Here is a 22,415-nt window from a genome sequence, read left to right as displayed (position 1 = left end):
CATGAACAGACTCATAAAACCGAGAAAAATAATTCTGTAGATGTGCTTACATTTGTTTCAGATATTTGAATAATATTAAATTCTAAGAATCAATTCTTTTCAAGAAAATGTTTAACTGAGTGAGCATTTTGCATGTATTTATAAATGAACAAGCTAAGTGTCTTTGTAGTGGCAGAGATCATAGTTAGTATATGAAGTGTTCGAAATAAGTAATGGCCAAGGTGTACGGGAAAACGTGATTGTGATGGAATATGAGATCTACAGACCAACAAAGGACTACAGATGCAAATAGGTATGATATGAGATACATAGTGTCTACATATTTCAATAGGTATGATATGAGATACATAGTTACTACTGATTGCAATAGGTATGATATGAGATACATAGTGACTACAGATTGCAATAGGTATAATATGAGATACATAGTGTCTACATATTTCAATAGGTATGATATGAGATACATAGTTACTACTGATTGCAATAGGTATGATATGAGATACATAGTTACTACTGATTGCAATAGGTATGATATGAGATACATAGTTACTACTGATTGCAATAGGTATGATATGAGATACATAGTGACTACAGATTGCAATAGGTATAATATGAGATACATAGTGTCTACATATTTCAATAGGTATGATATGAGATACATAGTGTCTACATATTGCAATAGGTATGATATGAGATACATAGTGTCTACATATTTCAATAGGTATGATATGAGATACATAGTTACTACTGATTGCAATAGGTATGATATGAGATACATAGTGTCTACATATTTCAATAGGTATGATATGAGATACATAGTGACTACTGATTGCAATAGGTATAATATGAGATACATAGTGTCTACAGATTGCAATAGGTATGATATGAGATACATAGTGTCTACATATTTCAATAGGTATGATATGAGATACATAGTGACTGCTGATTGCAATAGGTATGATATGAGATACATAGTGTCTACATATTTCAATAGGTATGATATGAGATACATAGTGACTGCTGATTGCAATAGGTATGATATGAGTTACATAGTGACTACTGATTGCAATAGGTATGATTTGAAATGCATAGTGTCTACAGATTGCAATAGGTATGATATGAGGTACATAGTGACTACAGATTGCAATAGGTATGATATGAGGTACATAGGGTCTACAGATTGCAATAGGTATGATATGAGATACATAGTGACTACAGATTGCAATAGGTATGATATGAGATACATAGTGTCTACAGATTGCAATAGGTATGATATAAGATACATAGTGACTACTGATTGCATTAATCTGTAATGACTTCTGATTGCAACAGGCACAAAATGAGTTCTCACACGTTTGTCATTCAAATAAATCGTTTTTACAGCCTTACATAATTAAATGTCGTGTTTTAAGATTAACACAAAATCAGTTTATGTGTAAAAATCTTAAATTGATAATTGATTTAACAAAACTTACAATGATTATTGATGATATGCTAACATGTTTTGGTCGAAAATCTTTAGTTTGTTTTAAGACGTCTGTTTAACCAGAACAGCGGCTGTCTTTATTTTATAACATTTGTGTAATCATATTCATTGCATCTATGCATAGTATTACAAAGCAAATAAAATAATACTTAATATAATTTTGTTGATATATACGACATGTTTTGTCTCTACATCCACGTACAATTCATATATCGTGTCCTTAAAGCTACAAACCGCGTGGTATAATTATATACCAGGTTCTGGCATCAGACACTATTAGAAATATCCTTTATTCATGTGTGCCAAAGACATGCATTTGCATATATCAGTGCATAGCTAGCTCAGATTTCATTGCCCAAAGCCAGAACATATAAATAAAATGTTCTGCCTGGACCTACTGATAATTGAAAAAAAACTGCCAAAACAAAGAAAAAGGCTTTTCTGTCCTCATTTTAAGAAAATATAATAAGCATTCAACTGTGCAACGGTTTATCACATTGTTTAGAATTTGATATAAATATGCATGATTTTTTTTTATATATAACAGGGTCTGGTTTTTTTTTTAACCGACGATATATTTTAAATCTTAAACGATTTTTTTCCTGATAGAGTAATAATGAAAAGATAAATACAAAGGACAAAGTGTAGAAACAGTTGAGTATTGTTTCACGTATGACATGCATTGTTTGCTCAAACAACGTAAAAAGACAACATTACGAAAACTGTTAAAGACAGGATGAAACGCAAGAGAACATTTCAGGAAATTCACGTTATGTTAATTAGCCTATTTTTGGCCTCAGAATTATGCATGTCCAATCATGTAGCGGACGTACAAGTCAGGCGTTTATTTTGTTGAGACGTGCATGTGTTCTTTATGACAAGTTGAACTAATTTATCCTGGCAAAAGTTTAAGTATGTCAAAAATTTTAACTTTAGTGGCAAAATTACAAAACCTTGATGCTACAATTGTCACCATGCGTGAAACCGTCTGGTACAAAAGAAATTTCCTCCTAACAGTCTCCACCAGTAGCCTTTAGAGATCTGATACTGCATTTTCGGATTTTTACTGTTAGGCAGTGTTAGGTTTTGTTCACAATGAAGGTTATTGTTATACTAGCTCTTTGTGTCGTCGCAGGTATGTATATTAATCTTTGTTTACATAAAGTTAACTTTTCTTTTGCTATGCGAAAATGTACTCGAAAATGAGATTTTACAACGTATTTTAAACATAGTAAGTAGCTGATAAACCAACAAAACGTTTTAGCCATACGGGAATTTAAATATCATAGGTCACGTGTTACTGTTAGTTAAGAAATAATAAGTTTCCAAACGTGGTTTATCGTAGAATAACCAGAGTCTTGAGTTCTTATGCGTAAGAATATATTACGAAGGCCGTAGGAAAGTTTAAATGAAATAGATGAAGAAAAAATATACATTTTTATTTACAATGGCCTTATGATTTAGCTTCTACAACACACTATGGTTATAATGCTACTTATTAAATTTCTCGTAATGTAGGACTTAATATGAATTATAAAACTCGCATTTATATTTCTTGCCACATAATAGTTTTCTGAAGTTAACAATTGACAAAGTACATATTCAGTGAGGTAATTTAAGACTTCATCTGCCGGTATACATTTTAATATACTTCAAGAACTGACACAATCTCTTAAAATGTCAGAGCCAAAGAGACAATAGCATCAATAACTTATCGTTCTGATGGTTTCTCTTATCAATGTCATTAGCAGATACTCATTGTTGTTCTAAGAATTAAAAAGATAATATTCAAATTAGTTTGTCTATAGTTGCGCCACAGTACAGATAAACTATACTTTATAAACCTTATAGCACGTTCAAATTGCTTCAAGCCATGAAATAATATGAGAAAGTTGGTCATTATGGAAAAAATTATTTAAGATTTTTTTTATAGAAAATTTTGTTGTAGAAACGTAAAGAGCATGTTCATTTGATGTTGAAACGGCAAGACACATTCACTACCAGACAATAACATTCAGGTTTCTCAAGCGTAACTTTTGTGGCAATTACTCAATTTTAGGAAATATTCAAACACAATCTTTGATCATCTTTTGTTATTTTGCCCGGATTTATCAACAATGACATCGCATATGTATCTAGATTAAATATATACTTCTTAAACAATGCATTTGTGTTTCAGTGCAATGTAGTGACAATAGCAACAATAACGGCGGCGGCGGGGGAAATGGACCGAGACCTGATTGCAACAAGTATTGTTTACCATACGGAAACAAACCAGTATGCTCATCGAAAGGCATTACCTACGAAAATGATTGCTTCTGCGAATGTCAGTAAGTATACCCATACAATATTGATAGCTTCTGTGAATGTCAGTAAACACTACCCCAAAACAATAAGTTTTTCTCTAAATATCAGTAAATTTTCCATGATGGCGATGATAGTTTCTTCAAATGTTAATAGTTTTCGCCTAAGAAAATGATTACTTTTGAAAATGTCAGTAAGTATTCATTTACGAAAGTTAATGTTTCTATAAATGTCAGTAAATATTCATCTACTTAAGTGATTGTGTCTATGAATGTCAGTAAGTATTCATCTATAAAAACAATTGTTTTTACAAATGTCAGTTAGTATGAACATATCTGCGGATGTCTCTACATTTTTTTTGCACTTAATAGTTTTAAAATCAACCGTCCGTCAGCATTGGTTTCGCAGTTTTAGTTCAACTTTTCTAATTGTAACCATTGTTACCATGAAAGTTTTGACACGGAGTCAAATATTTTGCCTTAATCGCTCTCATATTCAGTTAAAAGTTCTGAAAACGGGTGTTAAACCATGTGGTAAGATATAAATCAACTGTTTTTAAACAATATAACGAAGTGTTTTATTGATTTGTTTAGAAAGTTTTATTTAAAATAAGACCGTAAAAAGTTTCCATAAATTGGCCTCCCAGGCATATAATTTTTATGAATTGTATGACTAAGAACGGTTCTGGTTGTAGAAACTTGAATTACAGAGTTTTTCTGTCATTAGATAAGTTAGGATATGCTGATATAGGTGATAAAATTACTTAGCATGAGCACATATATTAGAGACTTACCATGAGCCTTCTTTACACAAGGGAAACAATCTGTTTATATAGCCAAATTGTTTAGTGATCCCCGTTTGTTAATCCTAATCATGCCCATGTTATATCAGTGCTAATGAAAAGTAACTTATCTATGTTACATGTCATGCATGATAACACAGTTATGCATCTAACAGTCTTGAAATTGATTTCTTCGAGATTCTCATATTTTAGATATTTTTCCCATACTTTGACGTATATGTATGGGTAGTTGAGATTGTTCTCTTTGCAGCAGTAGCCTTTTTAACATATTTCACCTTGTGAAATTCTGTGGGTTTTAACTTTTTAAAAAAATGTTGACAAAATTCACCACAGAAAATGTCCCACTTTCCCCAAGGCAATCAATTATTTGATCTTTACATAGTTTTGTATTCAGATTGCTAATCCACGTGGCAAGTATGCATGCTTCTTCCATGGTTAGAGGTAAAAAGTACATAGTTTGCATGAGGTTCTAGATCAATAGCCACCTAAGCCTATCATAAAGTCTTTGCGGAGTTGTCTCCATTTTTTTCTAAATATTTTACCCGGGATCATTTTTTTCAGCTCAAATAACTCTTTTTCAGGACATGATATTTTAATAATTTTTTCAGTCCTTGTATTTTGATGCAGTTAACTACATGTGACCTGTACTCGTCATAGTTGCACCCATCCCAACAATTTTGGCAAAGGAATAATATTTTTTTTACAATTTAGACCCCAAAATGCAACAAAGGCAATCATTTCATTCATATTTAAAAAATGTCCGTGAGGATACCCTCTGACCCCCTAAATAGGAGGGCATGACCCACCTAACATGAGGGGTTACCCCCTTCCGTACCTAACCCTACTCGGCTCTCCGACGCCGCCTTCAGTCTTTAACTGTTGCCGCTCCCCGCACCCCAATGAAATATTCTGGAACCGGGTCAGTAATACATACACTAGTCTTTGTATTCTTAAAACGATGATTGACATCTCACATTTTATTGTATTGTTTTATAATCTGAAATCTCCTAATGCAGCTTTAGTGAATATAAATAAATTTTGAATTGGCGGTTCGTTCGAATAGAAAGAAAAATGTTTCTAAAACCCTTTGCCACTGGCTTCAGAATAACTCTACATTTTATAAGAGATGTCTGAACAGAATTTGTCTTGTTTTTGTGTCGGCGGGGCGAAAACACGACAACACGAAAACTCGACAAATACCTAATTTGTCGAGTTTTTGTGTTTTCCTGCCGGCTGGGCGAAAACATGAAAACTCGCCGTTTAATGGGCGCCGACACGACATATTTATACCCGCCAACACGATAAATCTGTCGTGTCGGCGCCCTTTAAACGTCGAGTTTTCGCGTAAAATTTGTCGTGTTTTCGTGTTTTCACGTTGTCGTGTTTTCGCCCCGCCAACACAAAAACACGAAATGGCAGAAATCAGCCACCATACCTAACAGACGGAGAAAATTTTACAAATATTTACAAATAAGAGTAGTGTACGGTTGTCCACCTAAACCCACTTTGATATTTTGAAAAGAAGTGATTTCTGGGGGGAGGGGGGGGGGGGGGGGGGGGGCTGGTAATGGAGTAATGTACATGAATTGGTATTATAATTTGAGCTGGTATTTTACAGAATCTAATGGTAAACCTTCTTTAATTGACTGAAGTACAAGAATTGTTACGTGTTCTTTTGTTAGTAATTATGCAAACATAATGTAATACTGCTGGTGTTAATCATTGGAATTCATGGCTGGTGTTAGACAATAGGTGTTTTATTTATATTTTAAAAACATACTTTTTCAAGTCATTAAATAAGAAAATTTCAGTGAAAGGGGTGCTTAACTTTGGTAAGACTAGCACTAATTTATATAATACTACATATTTGATACAGTGATAAGTGTTTTATTTATTGTCTGGACAAAGCCTTTTCATGTACAAGCGTATTTTATTAATAAACACCAACCTTCCATTTAGAGAGGTTTTAACTGAAACATATATTTTTAATAGTATGAATCTATTTTAAGCCTCTTGTAATTCTGTAAATACCGATGCTATTGATTATTTGTATTTATTTAAATTTGTAAATGGATGAGTCTCTGATAAACAATATGTGTATGCATTTGTATGCCTTTTATTAAGTTGAAGTGAAAATAAACAAATGTTACATTTTCAGGTCGGAGTACAAGGTGTGTGATGGACCATGTCCATGCAGCGGCAACAACAATTATAACACAAACAAGAACGGATATGTCTATAACAGCAACAATGGCAATAGAAATAGCTTGAATGGACAAAACAGCAACAAGGGAAACAGTAACGGCAACGGAAATGGCTTAAACAGCAATAACGGAAATAGTAACAACAACGGAAATAGCTTAAACAGCTATAATGGAAATAGTAACAACAACGGAAATAGCTTAAACAGCTATAATGGAAATAGTAACAACAACGGAAATAGCTTAAACAGCTATAATGGAAATAGTAACAACAACGGAAATAGCTTAAACGGCTATAATGGAAATAGTAACAACAACGGAAATAGCTTAAACAGCAAAAACGGAAACGGTAACGGGAACGGTGGCAACGGTGGCAACGGTTATGGTTTAAACAACAATAATGGAAACAGTAACGGGAACGGTGGCAACGGTAATGGTTTAAACGGCAAAAATGGAAACAGTAACGGCAACGGTGGCAACGGTGGCAACGGTTATGGTTTAAACAACAATAATGGAAACAGTAACGGGAACGGTGGCAACGGTAATGGTTTAAACAGCAATAATGGAAACAGTAACGGCAACAGTGGCAACGGTAATGGTTTAAACAGCAATAATGGAAACAGTAACGGCAACAGTGGCAACGGTAATGGTTTAAACAGCAATAATGGAAACAGTAACGGCAACGGTGGCAACGCTTATGGCATAAACAGCAATAATGGAAACAGTAACGGAAACAAAAATGGCTTTAATAGCAATAAAGGAAATAGTTACAACGGTAATGGCTTAAACAGCAATAATGGAAATAGTAACAACAACGGTAATGGCTTAAACAGCTATAATGGAAATAGTAACAACAACGGAAATAGCTTAAACAGCAATAATGGAAACAGTAACGGAAACAGAAATGGCTTAAACAGCAATAATGGAAACAGTAACGGAAACAGAAATGGCTTTAACGGTATTAATGGAAACAGTAACAGAAATAGTAATAATAATGGAAACAGCTACAATAACAATGGAAACAGTAACAGAAACACCAACGTAAATAGCTATAACGGCAACAAGAACAGCTTTATAAAATATGGAAACAGTTACAACAACAATGACAAGAACAGTTACAACAGCAACACAAATAGCAATAACGATGAAGACAGTTACAATAGCAACAAAAACAGCAACAGCAATGGAAACAGTTTCAATTTACAACGGGAACGACTTCAATTCTAACAGCGGTAACGGCTTCAATTCTAACAGCGGTAACAGCTTCAATTCCAACAACGGGAACAGCTTCAATTCAAACAACGGCAACAGCTTCAATTCTAACAAAGGTATCAGCTTCACCAACAAAAACAGCTACAATGGAAACAGTAACAATAATGGTTATAATTATGGCAGTAACAGTATCAACAACGGCAATTCTAATGACGATAGCAACATCAACATCAACAGAGTCAGCGTTGGCGGAAGTAACAGGATGGTTTACAATGGTAATACCAACGATGAAAACTTAAACGTCAACAGCATACTTGACATAGTCAAAAACATCAACAGTCAGAACAGCCTCAACAACAACGGAAACAGCTTTGGGAACAGTAACAACAATGGAAACAGTAACAGCTATGGAAACAGTAACAGCAATGGAAACAGTAACAGCAATGGAAACAGTAACAGCAATCGAAACAGTAACAGTTACAGTAATGGAAACAGTAACAGCAATAACAACGGCAATAGTAACAGCAACGGAAATTTCAATAGCTTCAACAGCAATAGTAATAGCAATAACAACGGCAATAATAACAGCAACGGAAATTTCAATAGCTTCAGCAGCAATAGTAATAGCAATAACAACGGAAACAGTAACACCAATGGGAACAGCATACCCGTTGCGGAGCCAACCATTATCATTATCCATGCCTCGCCGTCAAGCAACTGTTTCTGTAAACAAGATTACGAACCTTGTTGCACAACGGACAATGAAACATACAACAGTAAATGTGAAGCTGAATGCGAGTAAGTAAATTGTTGTCCTCTTATGTATAATAGTAACAATACTGAAATTGATATTGCTTACCAACAATGATTTGATTTGAATGGACGTACAAATAAGGTTTGTCCTCTAATCTTTAATGGTAAAAATAGCTAATCAACAATCAAATGATTTGAACAAAGTAAATTTTGTCCTCTAATATATTGACAACAATGTTGAAATCGATATTGCTAATCAGCAATCAATCGATCTGAATAGACCTGCAAAGAAAAATGTCCTCTAATGCATATTGGTAACGCTATTGAAATTGACATTCCTAATCAACCATCCATTTATTTGAATAGCCCTACCAAGTACATTTTGTCCGTTAATGGTAACAATATTGAAATGAATATTGCTAATCAACAATCACGGATTTGAATAGACCTACAAATAAATTTTGTCCACTTATGTATAATCGTAACAATGTTAAAAATTATATTGTTAATTAATAATTAATTGATTTGAATAGACCTACAAAGTAAATTTTGTACTCTAATGTATAACGTTAACAATATTGAAATTGACATTGCTAATCAACAATCAATTGATTTGAATGGACGTACAAAGACATACAGGACAAAGCTCGGCATGTATACAAATGATAATATTCAGTCTAAAAATAAGTTTTATGTAAAACAAATAAACATATAAAGCTTTGTAAAGAAAGTTAATCGTGTTGACATTCAGAAGCAAAAAATATCAGTTGCAGTTCGGTATTATAAGAAAGAAACACGTTTAAAATCTAATATATTGATACTGTAATATCAGCTGTGTTACGGTATTCAAAACGAGGAGTGGGGCCCATAGGGCCGAGTGGTTATAGTTGCTAACTTCAAATCACTTGCCTCTCATCGATGCGGGTTCTAACCTTTCTTAGGGCGTAGAATTCTTCATGTGAAGAAGCAGCCATCCAGAAAGCTTATAGCGGTTTTGTGGGTCTATCCTCCCCCATAAAATCTAGAACATTACCATATGACCTATAATTGTGTCAGTATGACGTTAAACCCAAGACAAAAATAAAAAAATAATGGCATCACGAAAAAAAAATCTAAATGATCCTCTGCTGGGGAATGATTGTTTTAGAAGATACTGATATCAATTGAATCTATAACTATTATGCATTTCTTGTTCTATTATCTAATTAGCCTGTTTTCTCTTTCTCTAGGGGGAAAAGTGTTTGGTACGATGGAGAGTGCTATTAGATTGAGATGAAAGATACATATGGAACTGTATCGTAAGTGAGGGCCTAGTAAGCATGGCAGAAGATATCAAATGTGTGAAGGAAATGACAATTCTATATTTATTTTACAGACAATTTGTGTCATGTTGTTTCTTTATTAAAGCACTAGAGTAGACATGGTATTGATTCTTTTTTGTTATTTGAAATAAAATATGTATTCCTGCCTGTGGTAGTTGATAAAAGCATTGGATTCAATTTCACGCAATAATATGGCGTACAATTCAGAAAGTATATAATGGCAGTTACAATTAGACCCACTCTAATTTTTCCGAAGGTAAACGTCCCATGTCCAAAGGTGCGTTAACAATGCACAACGTTTTTTATTTCGAGATACATTGTTCACATTGACATTTTACTGAGAACGATGATTTCATAATGAGAAATGAATTTCTTGTGCATTATTGACACAATACAAATATTTTGTCATCTTTTGTTACACTATAACGAATGTTAATTTGACCCTGAGACTAGTAAAAAAATATTTGGTTTTATTACCTTGAGTAAAACTAATATTCAAGATTACACCGACTACATCTCTTATTCTATATTATCTAAGCCTTTAAAATGTAACTGATATTCATTTCCTTTTTCTATTTACATCTGTGAAACACTCAAATTCAAACTATATACCAAGCTAAACGGATTGTAAAATCTACGAATCTTGCACACATTGAGCGTTTTAATTTAGAAATAAGATATCTCATTTTGTAATTGTGTTTGAATAAAATCGTTGTTTGGAGTTGAGATACGAAAGAATTATATCACGATGCCCGAGTGATATAATAATGCGCACCTGAACGACAAACAGCCATTATATTCAAGAGCAAATAACTAAATGAGATATATCATTTTGATTTTAACACGTTTCCAAGGGTTTCAGGTACATCATGTTTGACAGCCATCAAATATTTGTATGTTTTGTGTTGGTTTCTTTTCCAGCGCGCTGTTATGCCGTTTAACGCTATGGCGTAGTATGTATGACGTCCGAAGAAATAAATTGTTGTATATTCTAATACGACCCAATTTGTTTTCCCATTAAACAAAGAAGGCTGAAAACTGTATGTTATTATTTAACAGTTCATTTTTCTGACGTCACAATTATTACGTCATAGCGTCAGACGGCATGGCGGCGCGCTGGAAAGGAAATCAGCAGAAAATAGACAAATATGTGATGGATGTCGTCAAGAAGGCACATAATAATACTTGGTAACGTGTTAGAATCGGAGTAATATGTAATACAAACAGTGATTTGTTCATGTATAAAATCATTGTTTGTCGTTTAGATTCGTATTATAAAATCACTCGGACTGCGCTCTCGTGATACAAGTATGATTTTATTCATCGACGAACTCACTGTTTGGGTTATATTATTTCCTAAATAACACACACTTATCAGTTTTCTTTGTTTAATAGGAAAATGAATTGATTTGTGTTAAAATGGCATATATCACATAACAAAGACACATATCTTATGTCATACATTTACAACTTCATCATTCCGCCGACGGCGATATGTTGTACACCTACTTTGCTCTCAAAACCAAATGAAACATGTCGATTAGCATCTATGCCGTATCAGAATTCAGTGTTTATAACAAAAAGATACTATATGAGCCGCACCATGAGAAAACCAACATAGTGCGTTTGCGACAAGCATGGATCCAGATCCAGACCAGCTTGCGCATCCACATTACTGCGGATGCGCAGGCTGGTCTAGATCAATGCTGGTAGCAAACGCACTATGTTGGTTTTGTCATGGCGCGGCTCATATAGCTTTATATTTTTTTATTTAAACATTAACAATTTCTCGTATGAAATGTTTAGATGTTTTATCGAATTAATCAGGTAAGGCAATTCTATATTCTATATAATTTACTAGACTACCTGTTTCTGCATAATCACGACTTTTTAATGTGTTAACTTAAAATATTTATTGTCTTTCGTTATTGATATGCACTAACTACGTAAAGAAGTTAACCCAATACTGTGTTCAGTTTTGCAGAACAGAGCGCCAGTTGACACACACACACACGCACGCACGCACGCACGCACGCACGCACGCACGCACACACACACACACACACACACACACAAACGCGCGCAAACATGCACGCAGGACAAAACGAACAAACAAAGGAACAAAGTAGAGCACCGCCTTGGAATGGTCAGTGGCAAAAACACCACTTGGGAGCTGAAACGGGTTTATGTGCGCACCCAACCTCACTCTTACCCCCACCATGTTCCAAAGATACGGGACAGTGTAAATAAAAGTAATCCCCTCCAGGTGAATCTCTTACACACGTAATGGAAACAAAAAGGCATGGTATGTAAAACACAAAAATGCTCGTGTATAAATATAAAAAGCAAACCTTAAGAACCAAAAAAGTATGTACTCAATGTCTTTTCAGAAGACAGAGCAACAAGAGAAACAACCTTAAGGGCCCGACGAAACAGGCCAGAAGACAGATATTAAAACAGTTCAGTCCTGGTAGGATTTAAAAACTGCTTATCTAGAGTCGAGTCCTCCCCCTCTTCCGTCAGATACAATCAAAGCGGGAAGCGTAGTGTCCAGCTGTAAACGGGTTGAACACTAAACATGAAAGCCAGTTTTGACAGACGTAAATGTAATTTTCGTCTTTCGTAAATTGTAACGTAAGTCACTGCAGGATATAGCGCACTTAATTATTAATCATTTGGATTCCTAGGTGTTGACAAAGGTTAAAACAATTCAAGATGGCGTCTATTTTACTGCCTAGAAAGGAATATGATATTGGCCAAGCTGACTAAACCAAACAGAAATTGTATCGCTTTCGCCCGAGTTTGATTAACCAACCAAATCATAGAAATCTACTATTGGCTCATGTTACCTGTTCTGACTTGTGTAAAGCAAAATATTACCGAAATCTTCAGAAACTAGCATATTATTGCTACAAATATAACTTGCTATGCTACTAAAAGAGCAATCAACATGAACACAAGTAAGCTATTATCAAGTATTGTCAAGAATATAAACGATATTTCTGTTTCAATAATAAACTAAGTAATAAGGTAAACAATATATATGTACAAGATAAGAAAGCCAAACAAAGAAAGCAATTTTGGAAACAAATTAATTTTATACCTCCTTTATATTTTAATTATATACCTCGTATAACTTCATTTTTAAATTTCTAAAGTTTATACAATGCCCTTTGTTCTTTATACAGGAAAAACAGTATATTTAATGCTTTATATAAAAGATCGTAAAAACAACACAGTATTGTTTCACGTATGAAACGCTGCATTCCAAGTAAATTGCTCAGACAGAATTATGCTTTATAGGCAGAATACTGCAGGAGCTACTTTGACATTTTTGCAACTGAAAAATTGCTACAATACGAACACTGTTCAAGACAGGAAGCAACGCTCAAGAACTTTTCAGGAAATCACGTTTCTTAAATCAACTGATCCACAGAAAGACATTGCCGTTTTTTGCGGACATAGTTTTAAATTTTCATCATGTCGAGGACATGCATTTGTTTGACAACTTATAGTAATAAATTTCGACAATTTTTTAAAAGAATTAAATGTTGCATTGTCTTGCGAAATTACCATATATTACAATGATAAACTAGTCACAACGTGTGTAATCGTGTAGCACAAAACACTTGTTTCTCTTGTAATCGTAACAAGAAGCCATTACAAAGCTTATACTGCAGTTTCGGACTTTCACTGTTAGGCAGTATTAGATTTGTTTTCATAATGAAGGCTTTTACAGTGCTAGCTTTGTGTTTCATTGCGGGTATGTATGCTACTGTTTGATTTGTCCTTTGTTTGAAAAATTGTTTCTTTTCTTTAAATTTGAAATTTTATTTACAAACAATAGTTAAAACGTTGTTGAACATATTACACCATTGTTCCATTTTTCTGTTTGATATATAAAATCCGTAGCCTGAGTTACTGTACACACTGTTTAACATGTCATGACTTAGCAAAACTCGCAAACACTTAGCTCAGCTGTCAGAATGAATGTCCAGGTAACATTACAATGCTTGTGATCGCCATTTGGACAGAGTCATTCAAACGATTTAAATGATTTGTTTTATCATATTAGCTTTAAGTAGCACAACATACTTCATTCCGGCCACTTATATGGCGAATAGTGGTTGGTCAGCTTTAAACTGTAACTGACTTGCGAACCTTTTAGCTTTCTTTTCTCAACAAAAATGCATTTAGATCTGGCAATGCACGTTTTTTCTTTCAATCAATAAATATTCAATTCACACGATACCACATCTAAACTATTTGTATTTTAAGTATGATGAATTAAGTGTACAGTTACTATAGTTATAAAAGAACATACACGCACACACATTAATAATTACAATATATTTACGCGTAACGAAGTTGACAAAAATGTTTCGGTGATTTAAATACATTAGTCAAATTTCGAAAATATTTGGTTGTTGATTAGATGTGTGTGTGTGTGTGTGTGTGTGTGTGTGTGTGTGTTCGGGTTTAACGTCTTTGTCAACAATTTTTCAGTCATATAAACGACGGTGTCTACTTGTAGCAGTGAGCGCAATGCCCAACTTTATAGTGCTGCCTCACTGGAATATCACGCCGTAGACACGTGGCATGATACCCCACCCAGTCACATTATACTGACACCGGGCTGACCAGTCCTAGCACTATCCTCTTAATGCTGAGTGCCAAGCGAGGAAGCTGCTAGTACCATTTTTTACGTCTTTGGTATGACGCGGCCGGGGATCGAACCCACGACCTCCCGCACTCGAAGCGGACGCTCTACCTCTAGGCTACCGAGGCGGTTGTGTTGATTAGATATTATGGCCACTTAGACTACGTACAAATAGATTGAAAATGTGTATGTAGTACTACCATTTATAGTAACTTTGTAGTGTGATCATGCTCACGGTGTATATCTAAGTAGTCATTCTCTTATTAATGTTAAAATGTTACAATTAAATAATTAATGCAGAATAATTTCAAAAAATAATTTATAAGAGATAGAAAATATCAAGTTGTGCTTTGTAAAGTAAAGCATGAAGCGCGTTCATTGGATGTTGGAACACCAGAATATAATTTTGCTACAGAACAGACATCGTAAAATATTAACACCCTTCATTGCAGTTACAAACCTAAACCCCACAAGTGCTGTTTCAATCAATTTTAGTTTCAAAATAAGTACACATGTCGGTATTCATTGAAAGCATTTATTTAAAAAATACGTTTGATATAATAAGGTTAAGGTATGGCCCAGCTAATAGTGAATATTTCAAATGTTCAAAACAATGTTACAGAAATATATTGTATCCAGTGAGAGACTTGTATGCAAAATTTAAACAATTATTACCGTGTAGGTTTTTGTAACTTTTGTATAAATCATGATATTATCTTAAGCTCAAGTAGAGACAAATTTCAAAGTGATGGCCACTGTCTAAAACGTTTGCAGAAAATTCATAATACCATCAATTTGATAAAAGAAACTCCAGACTGTTTGTAAACAATTATAAAACACAAAATAAAACTGTGAATATCATTTTTTTTTCTAGGGTGCCTCAAGTAGAAGGATTTAGTCAGACAGAATTCGAATTCGAACACTGAAAAATTACGGTCGAGTCATGTGGTACTGCTTTAAATTTTGCTCACTTCATTTAAAAATAACCTTGAGGTAGAAGTAAAACCTACTTATATTTCTTCCACAATATGCAATCTAAAGAGTAAAGGCAAAAAAGAGAACTTTTACCGCATGTAACGCATGTATTTAATGTTCATGCCTTGTTCAGATAATCCTTGACAAAATGTTACATAAAATTATTCTAAAAATTCATAATAGCTGAAAAGAAAACTTTCTAGAATATAATTGAAAGAATGGGCTCAGTGGCTTCTGAACTTGTCTAAATTTAGTCAAAGTTAGTTTATTGTAGGATTTGAATACTCTTCAAAAGGAGGTACACTATTACACGGGTCATACCTTAATAATTACTTTTTAAACACGCAATGTATTTTTTATTTCAGTGCAATGTAGTTACAACAGTAACAACAACGGCGGCATTGGGAATAGTCTCAGCTCTGATTGTGACAAGTATTGTAGACCATATGGAAACAGACCTGTATGTTCATCCAATGGCAATACCTACGAGAACGATTGCTACTGTGAATGCCAGTAAGTATTCCCATAAGACAATAGTTGCCACTGTGAAACTCTGTAAGTAGTTTTCCTATGAAATGATTGTTTCAGCCAGCGTTAGTAAGTATTCCCAATTCAAAAACCTTCATTTGTGTGAATGTCAATGAGCATTGCCGAAAAAGAAAACAACAAAAGCAAAAAAAAAAAAAAAATAAAAATATAATAAAAAAAATAAAAAAAAAATAACAACAAGCAAAAAAGCAATGTTTTTTTTTCAATGTATGTCTATAAGTATTGCCGTATTGCCTCTGTAAATAATGATTAGTATTCCCCTACGAAAATAAATGTTTTTTTCTTTTAAATGTCAGTATGTATTCCCCAAATTCGGTCTTTTCTTCTGTGAACGTCAGTAAGTATTCCTGAATGCAAGCCATTGATTTTGTGAACGTCAGTAAGTATTCTTCAACGTCAGCCATTGCTCTTGTGAAATGCAGAAAGTATTCCTAAACGTCAGCCATTTCTTTTGTGAACGTTAGTATGTATTCCTCAACGTCAGTTCTTGCTTTTGTGAATGTCAGAGTAAGCATTTCTCAACATCAGCCAATGATTTTGTGAATGTCAGGAATGTCAGTAAGTATTCCCTCGCGACAGTGTTTGCCTCTTTGATTGTCACTAAGTCGTTCTTATGAAAATGATATCTTGTAAATGACAGTTACTATATCTCTAGGACAGTTCAGTGAATTTCAGAAATATTCTTTACAGCAATGATGTTGTTGTCAGTGAATGCAATTAAATAGGTAAATGCTAGGTCTATAACGTATAGTCATTCATGTCAAGAAGCTACTATCATTTATCTTGCCAAACAGAGTAAGTCTAAGTCAGGTTCTGCTCGCCTAAAATGCAGTCTTTCATATAACAAGGAGCTACTGGCATCTATCGTCAATAAGTGAGGTCATTCACGCTATTAGACGAGTAGGTGTTCCGCCACCATGATCTTCAATAGCGTTACCACAGATAATATTGAACTGACAATAAATGGACTTTTGTTTTTCAGGAGGGAGCGCAAGGCATGTAATGGACCCTGTCCATGCAGCGACAGCAGAAATAAAAATAGCAACTACAACGGATACAACTTTAGCAACAACGTTAGCAATAAAAATGAATTTAATGTCACTGACAAAAATGGAAACAGTAACGGCAACGGGAATGGCTATAACAGCATGAATGGTAACAGTAACGGAAATGGCAATAAAAACATAAAGGGAAAAAGTAACGGTAACAGAAACGGCTATAATGGCATAAATGGTAACAGCAATCTTAACGGAAATGGCTATAATGACAATATAGGAAACGGTAACGGAAACGGAAATGGCATTAATGGCAACAATGGTAACAGTAACGGAAATGGCAAAAGTATCAATATCGTTAACGGTATCGGAAACGTCTATAATTATAAAAATGGCAATATTAGAAACAATAACGAAAGTGTTATTGGCTATAATGGTAACGGTGACGGTACCGGAAACAGTAGTAAAAACAAAATAAGAAATGGTAACGCTAACGGAAATGGCTATTATGACTATAATGGTAACAGTAACGGTAACGGAAATGGATATAATGGCATGAAGGGTAACAGTAACGGTAACGGAAATGGCTATAATGGCAATGATGGAAACAGCAACGGTAACAGAAATGGCTATAATAGCAAAAATGGTAATGGTTACGATAATGGAAAGACCAATGGCAACGATGGTAACAGTCAAAGTAAAGGAAATGGATATAACGGCAATAATGGTAACAATAACACGAACGGAAAGAGCTCTAACGGCAATAATGGTGACAGAAACGGTAACAAAATTGACCATAATGGCAGTAATGGTAACAGTAACGGTAACAGGAAGGGCTATTCCGGCAAAAATGGTGACGGAATTGGCTATAATGGCAATATTCGGAATGATACCGTAATCCGAAATGGTAATAATGTTAACAGTTACGGTAACGGAAATAGAAGCAAAAACGACAATGGAAATGGTAAGGGTAACGGAAATGTCTATATAGGCAATAATGGTATCAGTAACGATTATGGAATCGGCAATAATGGGAACAGTTACGATAACGGAAATGGCTTTAATGGAAAAAATGGTAACAAAAATGGTTATAATGATAATAATGGTAATAGAAGCAATGGCAGAAATGGCTATAATGGCAATTATGAAAATAGTAACGGAAACGGAAATGTTTATAAAAGCTACAATGGTAATAGCAACGATAACAAGAATGGTTATAATGGCAAAAATATTAACAGTAACATCAGCGGAAAGGGCCAAAATGGTAATTATGGAAATAGACACGGTAATGGAATTGACCATAATGGCAATAATGGTAATAGTAACAGAAAAGGAATTGGCTATACTGGCATGAACGGTAACAGTTATGATAACGGAAATGGGTACAACGGCAAAAATGGTAACAGTAACAGTAACAGTAACAGAAAGGGCAATAATCATGGTAATTCTGGTTATACAAACGGAAATGGAATTAACACTAATGGAAATGGATATAACGGCCAAAACAGTAACGACAACGGTAGCAGAAATGGTTTAAATGGCAATATTGGTATCAGCCATGGTAATAGTAATGGTCATAACGACATAAACGGTAACAGTAACGGTAACAGAAATGGCTATAATGGCAATAATGATAACAACAACGGTACGGGAAATGGCTATGGTGGCAAAAATAGTAATGTTAACGGTAATGGAAGTAGCTATAATGGCAAAGATGGTAACAGTCACAGTAACGGAAATGGCTATATTGGCAATAATGGTAACAATAACGGTAGCAGGAATGGTTTGAATGGCAATAATGGTATCCACAATGGTAATAGAAATGGTTATAGTGACATAAACATTAACAGTAACGGTAACAGTAATGGCTTTAATGGAATGACTGGTAACAATAACGGTAAAAGAAATGCCAATGATGGCAAAAATAATAATGTTAACGTTAATGGAAGAAATTATAATATCAAAGATGGTAATAGCCACAGTAAAGGAAATGGTTATAACGGCAATAATGGTAACAACAATGGTTATAATGGCATAAACGGTAATGGAAATGGCTATAATGGCATGACTAGTAACAGTAACAGTAACGGAAACAGAAATAGCTATAATGGCAAAAATGGTAATGGTTACGGTAACGGAAATAGCTACAAGGGCAATAATGGTAACAGTCGCAGCAACGGTTATAACGAGAATAATAGTAACAACAAAGGTGACACTAATGTCTATAATGGCATAAACGGTAACAGTAACAGTAACGGAAATAGCTATAATGGCAAAAATAGTAATGGTAATGGTAATGAAAATAGCTACAATGGCAATGGTGGTAATAGTCGCAGTAACGGAAATGGCTATAACGGCAATAATGGTAGCAACAACGGTAACAGAAATGCCTATAATGGCATAAACGGTAGCAGTAACGGTAACGGAAGTGGCTATAATGACATGACTGGTAACAGTAATGGTAATGGAAATGGCTATAATGGCAAAAATAGTAATGGTAACGGTAATAAAAATAGCTATAATGGCAATGATGGTAACAGTCGTAGAAACGGAAATGGTTATAACGGCAATAATGGTAGCAAAAACGGAAATGGATACAATGGCATAAACGGTAACAGTAACGGTAACGGAAATGGCTTTCATGGCATGACTGGTTACAGCAACGGAAATGGATATAATAGCAAAATGGTAACAGCAACGGTATCAGAAACGCCTTGAATGGTTATAATGCTAACAGTAACGTGAACGGAAATGGCTATAGTAATAGCAATGGAAACAATGAAAGAAACGGCTACAGCAGAAATAGCAACAGAAACACCAACGTAAATAGCTATGTAAACAGTAAAAGAAATAATTTTAACGGTAAAAATAACAACAACATAAACAACGGAAACAGCTTCAACGGCAAAAACAGATACAATCGCAACAGCAGTAGCTTCAACGGTGGTAACAACTATAACAGCAATAAAAATAGCAACAATAATGGAAGGATTTACAATAGTATAAAAAACGGAAACAGCTTTGGTAACAGCTACAATTCCAACAATAATGGTAACAATTACAATTCCAAAAACAATGGTAACGGTTACAATTCTAACGGAAACGGTTTCAATTCTCAAAACGGGAATAGGTTTAACTCAAACAGTAACAGTAATGGTTATGACTCTAACAACATAGGAACAGGCAATCACAACATAAATAAGAACAGCTTCATTGGAAACAGAAATACAAACACACACAGTTATTACGAAAACAAAAACAGTAACAATAATGCTAACGTTTATGACAGTAACAGCCAGAACCACAAACTCAGCATTGGTGGTAGTAACAGAATCGTTTTCAACAGCAATACCGTCGATGACAACTTAGGCAGTTACAGCATACTTGACATCTTAAAGAACTTCGAAAGCAATCAGAACAGCTTAAACGATAACAATAACCTCAAGTTCAGCAATATTTATGGTATCAATAAGAAAAACGGAAATGGTATCAATGACGTAATTGGTAATAATTTCAACGGCCTGAAGTTCAGCAATATTTATGGTATCAATAAGAACAACGGAAACAGTTACAACAATTGGAACAGTTTCAACAACAATTACGACAGTAACAAGAATAGCGCTTCCATTCCAGAGCCCATTAATATTGTAATTCATGCCCCCGAGTCAAGCAACTGTTTGTGTAAACCAGATTACAAACCTTGTTGCACAACGGACAACGAAACCTACCGTAATAGATGTGAAGCTGAATGCGAGTAAGTAAATTAATTGTCATCTAATCTATGATGGCAACACTATTGAAATCGATATTGCTTATTTTCAATTAATTGATTTGAATAAATCTACACAGCATATCATGTCCTCTAATCTATAATGGCAAAAATATTCAAATTTATTTATTGATAATCAACAATCAATAGATTTGAATAGACCTACACAATAAATTTAGTCCTCTAATGTATTATGGCAATACTATTGATATTGATATAACCATGGAATAATTCTATTACACTACATAACTCATTGTTTAGTCAAATCGCTGGAACACTTTGCAAATGTTTTATATAAAACGCTTGCGGATACAAAGGTCACGATGTATTGACCATTGTACAGAACTAGAATAGATTGGTATTGCGAGCGTAGTAATCAAAGTAATATCCGTTAAATACAGTTTTGAAAACGACTGCGCATGTAAGAAATAAAACCCAAACAAGAGCAGAGCAACGGGATAAGAAGTTGTTCAAATATCCCACCATTTGTTAATGTTTGTTTAATACGAAACTATGAACATCAACTGAATGTTTTGTTTTTATATTATCTAACAAGTCTTTCTTCTTATTTTCTAGGGAGAAATTTGTATTGTACGAGGGAGTATGCTTTTAAAGTAACATGAAAGATACATGTGGAACAGTATCGTAAGTGTCGAGCGAGCGAAATCATGAAAATATGTGGAGGAATGATAATAATTACATTTGTATTGACACTGATACCTTGTCTCATGACGTTTATTTATTACTAAAATCAATAAAATGAGAAGATATGCTATCAGTTGTTTTTCTTTACGTTAAAATAAATAATGTTTCTGTTCCGCCTGTGGTAGATTAAGGAAAACCGTTCATGCCATTTCGCGCAATAATATATTATGTATGATTTAGAAGAGAAACATTGAAACATTGCTGACCATGGTAATTTCATAACAAGAACAAAATGTATGATATAAAATGAAACTTCGTTAAGATTTTTTTTTGCGCATTTTTGTAAAATTAGAACGAATGTTAACATTACATTGAGGTTGGTCAAAAAATTACTCATATTGAAACGTATGGTCAATTTAAAACCTAGCTGTAAAAATATTAAAACATGGCCTGTCAATTTTCTCATATGTTTTAATATTTGTAGATTAATTTGTGTTTTTGATGTATTGAAAACGTTATGAAATTCTATGGTCGAATTTGGTCCGATCATAAACAAGTTCTATAAATAGCACCAATCAAACCGCATTTCTTCTAGGGTATATATAGATGAAGTAACTTGTTATTGATGTAAACACATCGAGGATTCAACTTATAATTTATCCCAGAGCTATTGCAGCGGATAAATTATATAAACGAAAAAGTTTGAAACTAAAGTAGAGCTTTTGTGCCACGCATAGAAGTT

General features: G+C 34.1%; 2 protein-coding genes across 2 annotated transcripts; both read left to right on the top strand.

Annotated features, from left to right (window-relative positions):
• The first annotated feature begins 2,462 nt into the window (after nucleotides 1–2,462).
• On the top strand, nucleotides 2,463–10,177 carry LOC123547661 (probable cyclin-dependent serine/threonine-protein kinase DDB_G0292550). Its single transcript, XM_053550734.1, is given in 5 exon segments — nucleotides 2,463–2,621; nucleotides 3,666–3,816; nucleotides 6,751–8,017; nucleotides 8,019–8,803; nucleotides 9,988–10,177. Coding segments are annotated over 5 exon segments (2,280 nt in total). The 5' UTR covers nucleotides 2,463–2,581; the 3' UTR covers nucleotides 10,025–10,177.
• Nucleotides 10,178–13,670: 3,493 nt separating this feature from the next.
• On the top strand, nucleotides 13,671–21,799 carry LOC128559382 (putative uncharacterized protein DDB_G0286901). The gene is made up of 4 exons (XM_053550733.1): nucleotides 13,671–13,843; nucleotides 16,081–16,228; nucleotides 17,247–21,013; nucleotides 21,605–21,799. Exons 1-3 carry the CDS (start codon nucleotides 13,804–13,806, stop codon nucleotides 19,975–19,977), a joined length of 2,919 nt encoding a protein of 972 aa, XP_053406708.1. The 5' UTR covers nucleotides 13,671–13,803; the 3' UTR covers nucleotides 19,978–21,013; nucleotides 21,605–21,799.
• The last annotated feature ends 616 nt before the right edge of the window (nucleotides 21,800–22,415 follow it).

This window comes from Mercenaria mercenaria, chromosome 9, assembly GCF_021730395.1.
Source record: "Mercenaria mercenaria strain notata chromosome 9, MADL_Memer_1, whole genome shotgun sequence".
Classification (NCBI taxonomy): domain Eukaryota; kingdom Metazoa; phylum Mollusca; class Bivalvia; order Venerida; family Veneridae; genus Mercenaria; species Mercenaria mercenaria.
This window is presented reverse-complemented; position numbering and strand designations above follow the sequence as displayed.